Here is a 13,743-nt window from a genome sequence, read left to right as displayed (position 1 = left end):
CAGGCCTACATTTTCGGCAGCAGTCGCAAGGCACGGTGTGGCGCATCACATCACCACGACGGGATCGCCTGTTTACGCTCGGGCACGAAGATTGGAACCCGGAAAGCTTGCAGCTGCAAAGGCGGAGTTTCAGACCATGGAGCGCCTTGGGATTGTCCGACGCTCCGATAGTCCTTGGTCCTCCCCACTACACATTGTACCTAAACCAGGTGGTGGATGGAGGCCTTGCGGGGATTACAGACGCCTTAACGAAGCCACTACACCGGACAGGTATCCAATACCGCATATACAAGATTTTTCGGCCCATCTGGCTGGCATCTCAGTATGTTCCAAAGTAGATCGCGTCCGTGGATATCACCAAGTTCCTGTGCACCCTCAAGACGTCCCCAAAACGGCGGTCATCACACCGTTTGGCCTTTTTTGAGTTCCTCCGAATGCCGTTCGGATTGAAAAATGCAGCTCAGGCCTTTCAGCGACTCATGGACTCTGTGTTACGGGACCTTCCCTTCATTTTCGTTTACTTGGATGACATTCTCATCACTAGTAGGGATACGAAGGAGCATATGGCCCATTTGCGTACACTCTTTGCCCGTCTCAGCCAACATGGCCTCATCATAAACCTAGCCAAATGCCAGTTTGGGTTAACCAGCATTGACTTCCTGGGGCATAGGATTACCTCAGACGGCGCCGTCCCACTGGCCACCAAGGTAGAGGCAGTTACAGCATTCCTGTGGCCTCACACACTCAAATCTCTTCAGGAGTTCCTGGGGATGGTAAATTTTTATCATCGTTTTGTCCCCAAGGCAGCCCAGTTGATGCAGCCGCTGTATGAAGCACTCAAAGGGAAGACGGGCAAAGATGTTATCATTTGGACACCGCAGATGGACCAGGCGTTCCTTGACACCAAGGCGGCGTTGCCAGACGCAACTATGCTTGCACACCCACTCCTGGGCGCGACCATCGCCCTTACTACCGATGCCTCCGATTATGCCATTGGGGCGGTTCAAGAACAATGGGTCGACGGGACTTGGCAGCCGTTGGCTTTTTTTAGCCGCCAACTGCGCAAGAACGAGCGAAAATATAGCACTTTTGACAGGGAGTTGCTGGCCCTGTTTTTGGCCATCCGGCATTTCCGTTTTCTCCTAGAAGGGCGCCCATTCACTGCATTCGTGGACCATAAGCTGCTCACTTTTGCAATGGCCAAAACGGCGGAGCCGTGGTCAGCTCGGCAACAGCGCCACCTTACATTTATATCCGAATTTACGACGGATTTACGACATGTGTCCGGCAAAGATAATCTCGTGGCTGATTGCCTTTCACGTGCCCCAGTCCAGGCAGTTCACCTGGGAATTGATTTCGTCGGGTTGGCGGAAGAACAACTGGCAGATCCCGAAGTTCAGGCGTATCGGACTACGCCTTCTAGTTTGCAGGTAGCCGATGTTATGTTCCAATCAGCAGGAACCACGCTCTTGTGTGACACATCCATGGGAGTGCCACAGCCCATTGTGCCAGTCGAATGGCGTAAGAAGATTTTTCAGGCTATACACGGCTTATCACACCTGGGGATGCAAGCTTCACAACGGCTCATGTCCCGCAAATTTGTTTCGAAGGGAATGCATTCGGACGTTCGGGACTGGACAAACAATTGCGTGGACTGTCAAAAATCAAAGGTCCATCGTCATGTTAAGGCTCCAGTGGCCATCTTCCCGGTGCCAGAACGCCGTTTCGATCACGTACATGTGGACTTAGTGGGTCCCCTCCCCGCTTTGCGGGGTTTCATGCATCTCCTGACAATAGTGGACCGCACTACCAGGTGGCCAGAGGCGATTCCCTTGGTTGCTACCACTGCAGCGGACGTATCCAGGGCATTTATTTCGTCGTGGGTGGCCCGGTTTGGGGTGCCATCTGACATCTCCTCTGACCGAGGTCCACAATTCACGTCAGAGTTGTGGAACGCAGTTGCACAGGGCTTGGGTACCAAACTGCACCGTACCACCGCTTACCATCCGCAAGCGAACGGTCTATGCGAGAGGTTTCATCGGTCTCTCAAGGCGTCCCTCCGTGCCAGCTTGCGTGGTCCCAACTGGGTGGACAGACTCTCCTGGGTGATGCTAGGCCTCCGCATAGCCCCCAAGGATGACCTCCAGGCTTCATCGGCTGAGTTAGTCTACGGTCAAGCACTTCGAGTACCAGGGGATTTCCTCCCTCCACATACAGAACCGTGGTCGCCTGCTCAGCAGCTCCTTCAGCATCACGAGATGGCAAAGAATTTCCTGCCTATTCCAACCTCGCATCACAGCCTACAGAGGCCTCATGTTCTGGCAGAACTTATGAGTTCCGATTACGTTTTTATTCGGCAGGACGCTCATAGAGATACACTCAGACCACTTTATGCTGGACCGTTTCGTGTCATCTCATCGGGAGAAAAATTTTTCACGGTCGAAGTGGGAGGCACGTCCGATACCATCTCTATCGACCGACTTAAACCAGCCCATCTAGATCGGAGTGAACCAGTTGTTGCCACCCAGCCACCTCGTCGTGGACGACCACCGTTGACTGCCAGACCAGTTATGCAACAGCCCACCATTAAACTGCCTGCTTCTGCCTCATCCTGGACCACACCTTCTGCTACTGTTTCCTCCACCCCGGATGCGCCGCTTCAGACACAGCCAAGCACCGGCTCGTCTCCCAACTTTCCACTGCCTGAAGTTCGTAGCCGTTCGGGCAGGATCATCAAACCTCCTGTTCGTTTGACACTGTCTGTTAAAGAGAATTCTGGGGGAGCGCCTGTGGCGGAGCCACTAAGAGACTCAGGGCAATTAGTAATCATCCCTTTAACTACCGTGTAGTGCAGCTGTGGACTGCACCTTTAAACTGTATGTACTTTCTTGCATTTCCGCGTGATGACATCATGACGCCGATCACGTGAACACCAGTTGGCGCGGAGAACGTCATGATGTCAGCTTCCAGTACTTTGCAGCAGTCTTTAAGGTGCTGGGAGGCTGCACAGACCTGTGTACATCTTCTCCTGTAGTGTTACCAGTTAAGTTGTTTGTTTAATAAACTTTATTATTTTGTTTCACTGAGTCGAACTTCATTATTCGGATAGGAACCTCCGGTCCTACAAGAGTAAACTGGCAAAAAATATTAAAACAGAAAGTAAGAGCATCTACAGGTATATAAAAAGGAAAAGAATAGCTAAAGTAAGTGTTGGTCCCTTAGAGGATGAGACTGGAGAATTAATAATAGGGAACGGGAAAATGGCAGAGACTCTTAACAAATATTTTGTATCTGTCTTCGCGGTAGAAAACACTAACAACATCCCAATAATCGATAATCAAGGGGCCACAGGGAGGGGGTAACTAAAGACAATCACTATCACTAAGGAAAAAGTACTTGGTAAAATAGTGGACTAAAAGACGACAAGTCCCCTTGACCAGATGGCCGATTCCCAGGGTCTTAAAAGAAATGGCTGCAGAGATAGTGGATGCATTGGTTGCAATATACCAAAATTCCCTGGACTCTGGAGAGGTCCCAGCAGATTGGAAAACCGCAGATGTAACACCCCTATATAAGAAAGGAGGGAGACAGAAAGCAGGAAACTATAGACCAGTTAGCCTAACATCTGTCATTACAGAGCACTGGTAACATTCTTGCTGCTTGTTCAGCTAGGACTACCCAACTTGATAAGGGGATTGGCTTGTAGGGTTATCTGGACCTGAAGAAGAATCCCAGCCTCCAATGACAGGTCTACACCTCCAGGTCCCATTAGCAAGCAAGGCTGGCTGATCAATAATCAACTGCGCTCTGGGATACTGCAGACCTACCTAACTCAGGTATCCAGTTACCAAAGTCTGCCACAGAAACCATGAGCCTCTTTATAACGAGCATGTCAGATTTGACCCTTGACCTTTACCTCCCCTTTAGGCTAGTCCTATGAAAGGGCATTTATCATCATCATCCTTTTTCCAATTCTGACAAAGGGTCTACACCCAAGACTTTATCCTGTCACTTTAGAGATACTGACAGGCCTGCTGTTTATTTCCAGCATATCTTGCTTTTATTTCAGACTCCCAAGTATTCATTCAGTTTTTCCTTTTTGCCTACAGAGAGCATCAAGTTCAAATACCCTGGGGAAAATGTGCCTTACTCAAGACAGGAATAAGCCAAAGATCGAATTGGATAAGGGTAGTTGTCAGTCCAGGTTCCCCACCCACCCCCCCTACCAAATAGCAAAACCTAGAGAATGGGCGAGGTCCAGAGTGCAAGAGAACACCTTCGAACAGGAGTAGGCCATTCAGCTGGCTGATCTGTATCTTAACTCCATTTACCCACCTTGGTTCTATATCCAGTGATAACATTGCCAAATAAAAATCTATCAATCTCAGTTTTAAGAACATAAGAAGTAGGAGCAGGAGTAGGCCAAAGGGCCCCTCGGGCCTGCTCCGCCATTCAATAGGATCATGGCTGATCCGAACCTAGACTCACGTCCATTTCCCTGCCCGCTCCCCGTAACCCCTAATTCCCTTATCAGCTAGGAAACTGTCTATCTCCGTTTTAAATTTATTTAATGTCGCAGCTTCCACAGCTCTGAGGTAGCAAATTCCATAGATTTACTACCCTCTGAGTGAAGAAGTTTCTCCTCTCAGTTTTGAAACGGCAGCCAGCCCCTTATTCTAAGATTATGCCCCCTAGTTCTAGTCTCACCCATCAGTGGAAACATCCTCCCCGCATCCACCCGATCAAGTCCCCTCACAATCTTATATGTTTCGATAAGATCGCCTCTCATTCTTCTGAATTCCAATGAGTAGAGGCCCAACCTACTCAACCTTTCCTCATAAGTCAACCCCCTCATCTCCAGAATCAACCGAGTGAACCTTCTCTGAACTGCCTCGAGAGCAAGTATATCTTTTCTTAAATATGGAAACCAAAACTGTACGCAGTATTCCAGGTGTGGCCTCACCAGTACCCTGTATAACTGCAGCAAGACTTCCCTGCTTTTATACTCCATCCCCCTTGCAATAAAAGCCAAGATTCCATTGGCCTTCCTGATCACCTGCTGTACCTGCATACTAACCTTCTGTGTTTCATGCACCAGGACCCCCAGATCCCTTTGTACTGTAGCACTTTGCAGTTTCTCTCCATTTAGATAATAACTTGCTCTTTGATTTTTTCTGCCAAATTGCATAACCTCACTTTCCAACATTATATTCCATCTGCCAAATTTCTACCCACTCACTCAGCCTGTCTATGTCCTTTTGCAGGTTTTTTATGTCCTCCTCACTCACTGCTTTCCCTCCCATCTTTGTTTCATCGGCAAACTTGGATATGTTGCACTCGGTCCCTTCCTCCAAATCGTTAATATAGATTGTAAAGAGTTGGGGTCCCAGCACTGACCCCTGCGGAACACCACTAGTCACTGATTGCCAACCCGAGAATGAACCATTTATCCCAACTTTCTGTTTTCTGTTAGATAGCCAATCTTCCACCCATGCCAGTATATTACCCCCAATCCCGTGATTTTTTAATCTTGTGCAGTAATCTTGTGTGGCACCTTGTCAAATGCCTTTTGGAAGTCCAAATACACCACATCCACTGGTTCCCCTTTATCCACCCTGTTTGTTACGTCCTCAAAGAATTCGAGCAAATTTGTCAAACATGACTTCCCCTTCATAAAACCATGCTGACTCTGTCCGATTAAATTATGCTTATCCAAATGTCCTGTTACTGCTTCCTTAATAATGGACTCCCAACATTTTACCAACCACAGATGTTAGGCTAACTGGTCTATAGTTTCCAGCCTTTTGTCTACTTCCCTTTTTAAATAAGGGCGTTACATTAGCAGTTTTCCAATCTGCTGGGACCTTTCCTGAATCCAGGGAGCTCTGGAAAATTACCACCAATGCATCCGCAATCCCCACCGCCACTTCTCTCAAGACACTAGGATGTAAGCCATCAGGTCCAGGGGATTTATCCGCCTTTAGTCCCATTATCTTACCGATTGAAACTTTCAATCGACCACCAGCCCAACACCTATTTTTAAAAAGAATTTTAAAGAGGGGTTGGGGGAGGGAAAGAGAGTTCCAAAGTTCTACTACCTTCGGAACATAGGAAATAGCAGGAGTAGGCCACGCAGCCCCTCGAGCCTGCTTTGCCATTCAATAAGATCATGACTGATCTTCCACCTCAACTCCACTTTCCCGCCCTATCCCTTGATTCCTTTGTGTGAAGAAGTGTTTCCTGACATCACCCCTGAACGGGCCTAGCTCTAACTTTAATATGGGTTGAAAAGAAGAGAAAGCACGAGGTAAACCATGATCACGGAGATGTCAAGGTCGGGCTCTGCCTGTAGAATCGATCACAGAAAGGAGACTGACACAGGCAAGAAGTACGGCAGTTTTAAGGCCCTGGGAAAGGAGTTAGAGTTAGTCACTTTTGGTTTTAAAGCAAAGAAACACCCAACTGAACCACTTAGTATTGTATATAAAAAAGGATTTATTTACATTCTCAAATGAACACAGAAATAAATTAGGTCCACAATTTACGGAGAACCATAGAACGACGGCACTTAATACAAGACATTCCAGGAATAAATACAACAGGCTTCTGGAGTTCAACAGTTATTCAACACATGGAGTAATGGAGTGACAGTGATGGAAAAGATTTTCATCTACTCTTTCACTGTAAGGAGTTTTAAACCTTTCTGTGCAGCCAGTCTTGACAAGTCAGACGACACTAACCCCTTCAGACAATGTAGTGTATAAAGCAGATTTTCTTGGGTGCGCAGGGAAGAGAATAAACAGGTCTTACACTTCAAATCATACACCCTTACAGCTCCTACATCCACTACCATCAGTTCACCTTGCCCCTCGTCACCCCGTGCCTTTACGCCCATACGCTGCTTTAAATAAAGTTACTTGTCATTTCCAAGCTACCGATCACGTGATTAATGCCTGGCAGCGAATTTAAGGCAGGAATACACTCCGCATTCTGTTTTTGCTCAATAATTTACGCGGTTGCCTTGGTTTCTTTTTAAAAACTGAGGTCACTCAGCCCCTGCCATGTCACTGACTCCCTGCCGCCAGGCTTCCAGCATCCAACATGTAGTCGGGTTTTGGTTGTATTTAACAGTGAGGTCGAAACACCCCCACTGGTCACGTTTCTATGGGCGGGGGGGTGGGGGTGATGGGGGTGGTGGGGGTGGGAGGCCTCCAAAAAGGGGGTTTGGCCAGGGATAGCTTGCTGTTTGTTGGCCAGCCTTTTCTGTGTCTCTGCAATAGAATAAGAATTTCTGTAACAAGCACATTCCCACCCAATCCTTAAAAAGGGCCAAGATTGTGTATTAAACCGTTGCTACACGAGAGACTCAAGTGAAATGTTCGTCAGTGGAGTCATCTGTAACTGAAAATAACTAAACAACCAAGTGGGGAGTGTGTTCTATGGAATATCTATTCGATTTCCACTTGCTAACAATTGAGACTGTGAAGACAACAGCAAAAGTTAAAAGACTATTTAAAAAAATACTTTTATAATCCTTAATATCATCATCATGCTCCTTCATCTCACAATGAAGCTTTACAAACACATCAATGCCTCACCATATAGTTCCTCGACACTAGTGCAGCGTTTCCTTGAAGGAAATGGCAATTTATTAAGAATGGGAACTTTTAACAGTCATTTATTTAGGTATAACAAGGTCAATCTGGAGAGGCGAGGTTTCTACAGATGGAAATTTAAAAAATCACCCGTAAAAAATCAGGCGTAGCGCAAATCGGGGAACACTGACTTCTTGTGCCCGATTCTCCGATCCTCACTCTAGTCGAGGCGAGGCTCCTCGCCGGGAACCTCACCTCGCAGATTTTACGCTTTTAGTACCTTCAGGACATCGTGCCACTTTGGGAAATATTCCCACCAGCCCAAGACAGAAAGAGAAGTGAGCAAGCCTGCGATCAGTGGGACATGAACGTCACAATATCCTTTTTCCCCCCCACAGGCTCTCCTAGAAGTTCACACTGAAAGAGGAAAAGCACAACCGAGTTGAATTCCTGCAGCAGCTCCACTCTGTAACCGACGAACAACATAGTGAAAACGCGCCTGTAGTAATTGCATCTTTTGGCGTACTTGGGACCAAGCAATGTGCCGCAGCCAGGCTCTGAGCTTGAATCCATCTCCCTTCGTCCAAAAAAAAAACACAGGTAGCTGCCCACCTGCCACTGAAATGAGTACCAGGCTGGAAACAAATGTAAACAATTAAGTGCCAAAAAGTATTTCGGTTTCCGGAGTACAGAAAATAACATGTGATGGCTTAGTCGCACCATTATAAACACGGCGAGGGGGGGAGAAGGGAGGAGTCGTGTCCTGGCGAGTTCATCATAGGATATTTCCTCTGCTTCTTACCAGGATTTGTCCGTAATTTCAATTGAAAAGCACACGGAAAACGCTGTTTGGCTTATTCGATGCACATCGATTTTCAGTTCATTTTCTTTCAGATTTTGTATCAGATAAACAAAGGCTCAATAAAAATTTCTCTCTGGAGTATTGCTGGAAAGTCACAAACAAAGGCAAAACAAAAAAATATATACAAAACATATACAAGAGTCACTCATAAGGTGCAGATCTAAACTTTAAGTAGATAGGGCTGTTACATGATGACTGGGACAGAGACTTGGCACAGTGTAGCATCCCAGGAGCTTTCGGCACTCACTGCATGATACACGAGTTTTGCATTTAGAAGTTCTGGAGGCAGTGAAAACGGCAGTTTCTCAGCAATAATTCACTTGCTGCAACAAGTCACTTGAACTTGCAACACCAACTTCCCACCCACCCACCCCCAATCTCCCATGTTGCAAAAAATCGGGAACACGGAATTTCCGCATTCTCTCTTTTTACGTAGTTGAATCTAGGTCAGGAGGAAAGCTTCTGTGCCAAAATAGCCTTGAAACACTTGGAACTAAATGCAACTGTCTTGTTTAAGATCTACAGTTCCTGGCTCAAAAAATAAAATCTTAAAAAAAGTTTTTTTTTAACTGGTCATTTGGAAGAACGAAAAAGCTCACAGTATTAAAAAGAAAAAAGAGTTCTTTGAATATCTTTACAGTTGGAAACATTTTAGTTTTGGTCAGTGTTTCCATCTCAGTCAACATTTGTGCTGGAAATTCAGCTCTCCACCCTCCCATTTAGAAGAGGGATGCTTCTTTTCTTGCCAAGGCCTCTTTTAAAAAAAAGATTGTGCTTGCACCTTGGAGGTGTTCTTACTATAGAGCCAAGTGTCATTAGCCGCTCCTCCAAACTAACAGGGTGTCACCCGTCCCCCCTTTGTTCATTCAGCACTTGGACCTGGGCCAAAGTGGGACCGAAGGAGGAGGTTTGGAGAAGCGAGTCCCAAGACGCCTTTGGTTATATCACCACTTCAATATTGTGCACCTTGTTATATCTGTTCATCAGGTGCTCATAGTCAAGTGGACCTCCCAGCTTGCAGGTCTGGAAGTCTGAATGGTCAGTGTCCGGCGTCTGCACCAGGACATCCGACTCTCCCTCATCCACCAGGTTCTCGTCCACCGACAGTTCCACCTTCTCATCGTCGCGGAGAAGGTTTTGTTCGTCTATGAACCTGATGTTGACGTTCTCAAAGAACAACGGTGGGCGGATGCGCGTGTCCCACGCCGAATGGTCTTCTCGGACGGTTTTATCCAGTTGGTTCTCTTGCAGGGTGCGATCTGGCTGAGTGTTCAGATCTTTTTCTTCATTTAGTGGCACTGTAACCTCAACGTCTTGGATGGCGGGTGGGCTGGTTGGCTCATAACGAAATCTTTTCAGGCCTATTTTTCTGAACTCGATTGCTCCAGGCTTACCGTTACTTTCATCCTTTGTTGTCGGTTTGGCTGGGACCTCAACACCCAATAGTTTGCCACCGTTATTCTTCGAAGTCTTTGAGCCAATCTGCTTGATGAGATCATTGTAGCTTTCTTGTTTTTTGGAAAGGAAGTGAAAGATGTTCACCTCAGCGGAGTCCGACATTTTGGAGTCAGACATTTTTGAATTAAGTGGCCGGGGGTTCGACACATTTTCCACGGATCCTCTCATTCGCTTCCGCCGCTTCTTAATGGCTTTGTGTGCCTGAACAAACATGCTCACTTTCCAGTTGAAGAAGAGGGAAAGCCATGCCAGACCCAGGTAGATCCACAGCTCTACAAAGTATCTGTAGAGGATATGGTAGTCTGCGTTTGGATCAACACCTATGGAAGAAGAAGTGTACAGTTAAAAGGAATGGCATACAGCCATTGGACTAAAACAAGTCAAAACAAAAAAAGATCATGTCAAATGGACAGAAAGTGAAGAGGATTCACCCAAGCCCATGACACCAATTGCTTGAATTTATTTCATTTATACAAGCATCAAAATTCTTTCATTCGCCTTCCCTTTTTAGCTATCCCGATCTAGTTGGGTCATACACATGCATTAAGGACAACCTGGTTCAAGGGCTCCAACAATGCTTCTGGTCGGTGGACCACTAGGAGTCAGGTAGGAGCACCCTGGTAATGGCCCTTCCCATTCTCCCTTCCTCCTCCATAGGGAAGAAGCTCAGAAGTCAGGAATTCAGGAACGGGGGATGAGGAAGAGGGTAAAAAAAAAAATTAAACCACTATTTCACAGAATTGCACGCATCTCTCTTGCAAATTTCAGAAAGACCATGAGATTGAGTTACTCCATTTCTGTTGATCAGAGCGAAGCAAAACTGGACAAGTTGGGGTGGATTTCCTCCCACCAGCTGCTCCAAACTTCCCATCGGGTGACTCAATCCCATTTCCCTGGGTTACATACTCAGGACACCCAGCGTTCCTCAGTGGGAATCTGTCTTGGTGAGGGAAGGAAGTATTGCGGTCCTGCAGTGGACACTCGCACTAGTAGCTGAATTGGGCAGGGACAATATTTTAAAAAGAGCAGTTTCCCGCTCCCCTCCCCTCCCCTCCCACCAAAATTGACCGGGATCAAATACTTCTTTGGCTGTGAAAAAGTCTGGCTGCACACAACTGGCAGTTGGACGAGTTGGAAGTAGTGGTGGCCAGATTGCCTACCATGGGTGCATTTCATGTTCACACTGCCTGACCCCTGGCCACCACAGACCTCCTTACTGGCTCTTCCCATTACATCAACACTACAGAGAGACAAGACTCTCAAGCCCCACTCCCCTCGTCGACATTTACATGAGACAGGGTGGGTGGCTGTCATCTTAAAGCAGAGAAAAAACGTGGGCAATTTTAGGGGTGGGGATTCAGTCCTTCCTGACTCATTTTCCTTGGCTCTCCACCTCAGGACGGCCTATTGTAGGCCGGCATATGGAGGAAAATCTCGGTCCCCCCAACCAATTATATGGTTAAAACAGCAAATGTGTAATAAAACCACACGGTGGACAGTGGGGGAGGGAGGAGACCATCAGATTGAGCCTGCACCTCCTGACGTGCTTCCCTTACCTGTGAGCGGGGTTGACAAGAAGTTGGGTCAGAACACTATCTTGCTGCTCTTCTCTGGCCTCTCCCTCTCTGCAGTGCAAATGTTGTCAATACTCAGCTCATGGTCAAGCATACAGATACTATCAACAGCAGTTGTTGATTAAAGCAAATCTGCTTCTCCGTTTTACCGAAAATAGAGTGGTGGGATCTGTGCCTCGATGGGACCAGAGTACGGTGACACTGCTTGTAATGGTTCATACATCCCAGACCTGGCCTACGGGGTCGTTATCCGGTGCCCCACTATGCAGAGAGCAGGGAAGCTTAGGAGGCACTTACTCTGCTTCACAGTAGCGCAAAAGTGACTACCACTCAGGAGTGGTGTCCCCGAGGGACTCGGGGTTAGGCAGCATAAATAATCGATAGTGCAGCTACAATATTATCTCATGCATTGTATCGGTCGTGCTACAACAGGGGTGAGTGGGGAGTAGAGTCCTACTGGCTGCTTGCACTATGACTTGTGACAGAGGGAGATTGTGCACGAATGGCAGGCAGCATAATGTAGAACGGACTTTTTTAAAACAAAAATCCCTTCATGCTGAAGATTCACCATCATTCCAACCTCCAAATTTACTTGGTCTGAAAACTGACTTTATGCCCACTAACCCAATAAGAGGCGATCTGATTGGAACACGTTCCTTACCTGCCACAAAGTCTCCGAATCCGATGGTGGAGATCGTGATAAAAGAGTAGTACAAGCCTTCAATGTACGACCAACCTTCAGTCACCATGAAGACCAAGGGCGGCATCACCAGATGCACCAGCACACCCCAAACAATGAAAATAGCCGTGCAGGTTATCTGGGCCTTCCGCTATTAAATGAAAGGATGAAACAGAGCATTAGGGCAAAGACAGAGGGACAGCAGACCATTTCCTATAACAGCAAGTGTTACTTTCACAATTACTTCAATTCAGTTCCATTCCCTGGAACAGTGACTTTTCCATCTTTTAATCTCATATTTCAACTGATAGATTCATGCCCAAGAAAGCATGTATTACTACATTAGCTATATAAATATTTACAAAATACCTTAAGTGGTTGGAAATATACTAGCTGTTCTGACAGAGGGTCTTAAATCAAAATCTTAATCTCTCTTTTCCCTTTACAGATGCTATTCAACAGTGGAAGACAGCCTAGCCTCTTCAGTCTTGGCTCAGTTGATAGCACGCTTGCCTCTTGTGTCAGGAGGTCCTGGGGCTCAGCACCACGACGTTTTTCATCTTGCGGTGTTCCCTCAGGAATAAACTGTATACCGATCTGGCTCAGATCTTCCCGTTATTCCTGCTGAACATTACTTGGAATTTCAAATGCCCAGAACGAGAAAGAAAAAAAAAAGAGTGGTTAATACTCTTACCGGACTCACGCCTTTCCTGGTCAAGGCTTCACCCAACTTCTTGGCCCGTCCTCCGAAGAACTTGCCCAACGCGCTAATCCAGGAGAGACAGAGCGGCGTGCCAAACAGCCCGTAGAAGATGCAGAAGAGGCGCCCCGCTGAGGTTTTGGGTGCGATGTTTCCATACCCTGTCACCACAGGTGATGGGGATCAGAGGAGGAAAGAGAAAAAACACAATAAGTTATCTGCTCCTGCAGTGAGACCATCTCTTGATATTCAGATTCGTTGCCAGTGAGATTTACTTACCGATTGTGGTGATGACTGTTGCAGCAAAAATAACCGCATTGGGCCAGTTCCAATTGTTGAAGGTCCTATTGCCGGTGATGGTGACTCCTTGTCCGGCAGCCTCTTCGACAGTCTACAAACAAAATGAGGGAAATTTAAGTCAGCTTAAAATTAGAGACCCTCACAGATTCAGAAGGACTAAAACCAACACAAAACAAACCATGTGTTTTCCTCCTCCTCAAAGATGATCAATAACCTCCTTTCCCACTGTAACGATGCGATTATTTACTGTAACACTAGGATACACTCCAGGCTCTTCCCTCTCCTGCACAGTGTTACATGAGACATGCCTGTGAAGCATGTGTTGTTGTTGTGTCATTTTAAGAGTTCAGTTAAAAGCAGTACACCTGGGGTGTCCTCTGATGGCTAGGGGGCTGCGTAGTGTGGAACTGAGCAACACAGAAGTGAGGGGTCCTAGGTTCGACCCACGGAGTTATCGGATCTCAGCCAGGGTGCAGTAGCGGTGCTACTGTTGGCCTCAGCGCCCTATGCGAAGGAGGATGGGAAAGGGAAAAAAAATAGGCCGGTTTCATGCTCCCGATTACTATACAGCGACC

At 46.9% G+C, this 13,743-nt stretch overlaps 1 protein-coding gene across 1 annotated transcript in view; it reads right to left on the bottom strand.

The window, feature by feature from the left end:
* Positions 1-6,475: 6,475 nt before the first annotated feature.
* kcnk5a (potassium channel, subfamily K, member 5a) overlaps positions 6,476-13,743 on the bottom strand; it is a 36,050-nt gene continuing 28,782 nt past the window's right edge. The window contains exons 2-5 of the mRNA XM_085997947.1: positions 13,148-13,259; positions 12,863-13,029; positions 12,151-12,319; positions 6,476-10,235 (exon numbers count right to left, since the gene is read on the bottom strand). Of these exons, the coding sequence (XP_085854073.1) occupies positions 9,397-10,235; positions 12,151-12,319; positions 12,863-13,029; positions 13,148-13,259 (1,287 nt within the window). The 3' untranslated portion in view covers positions 6,476-9,396. The remainder of the gene's footprint in view (positions 10,236-12,150; positions 12,320-12,862; positions 13,030-13,147; positions 13,260-13,743) is intronic.

Source organism: Somniosus microcephalus, chromosome 9 (assembly GCF_052327205.1).
Source record: "Somniosus microcephalus isolate GS21.2 chromosome 9, FLI_Smic_1.0, whole genome shotgun sequence".
NCBI classification, from domain to species: Eukaryota; Metazoa; Chordata; class Chondrichthyes; order Squaliformes; family Somniosidae; genus Somniosus; species Somniosus microcephalus.
The sequence above is the reverse complement of the archived record's forward strand: the minus strand, read 5'-3'. Positions and strand labels throughout refer to the sequence as shown.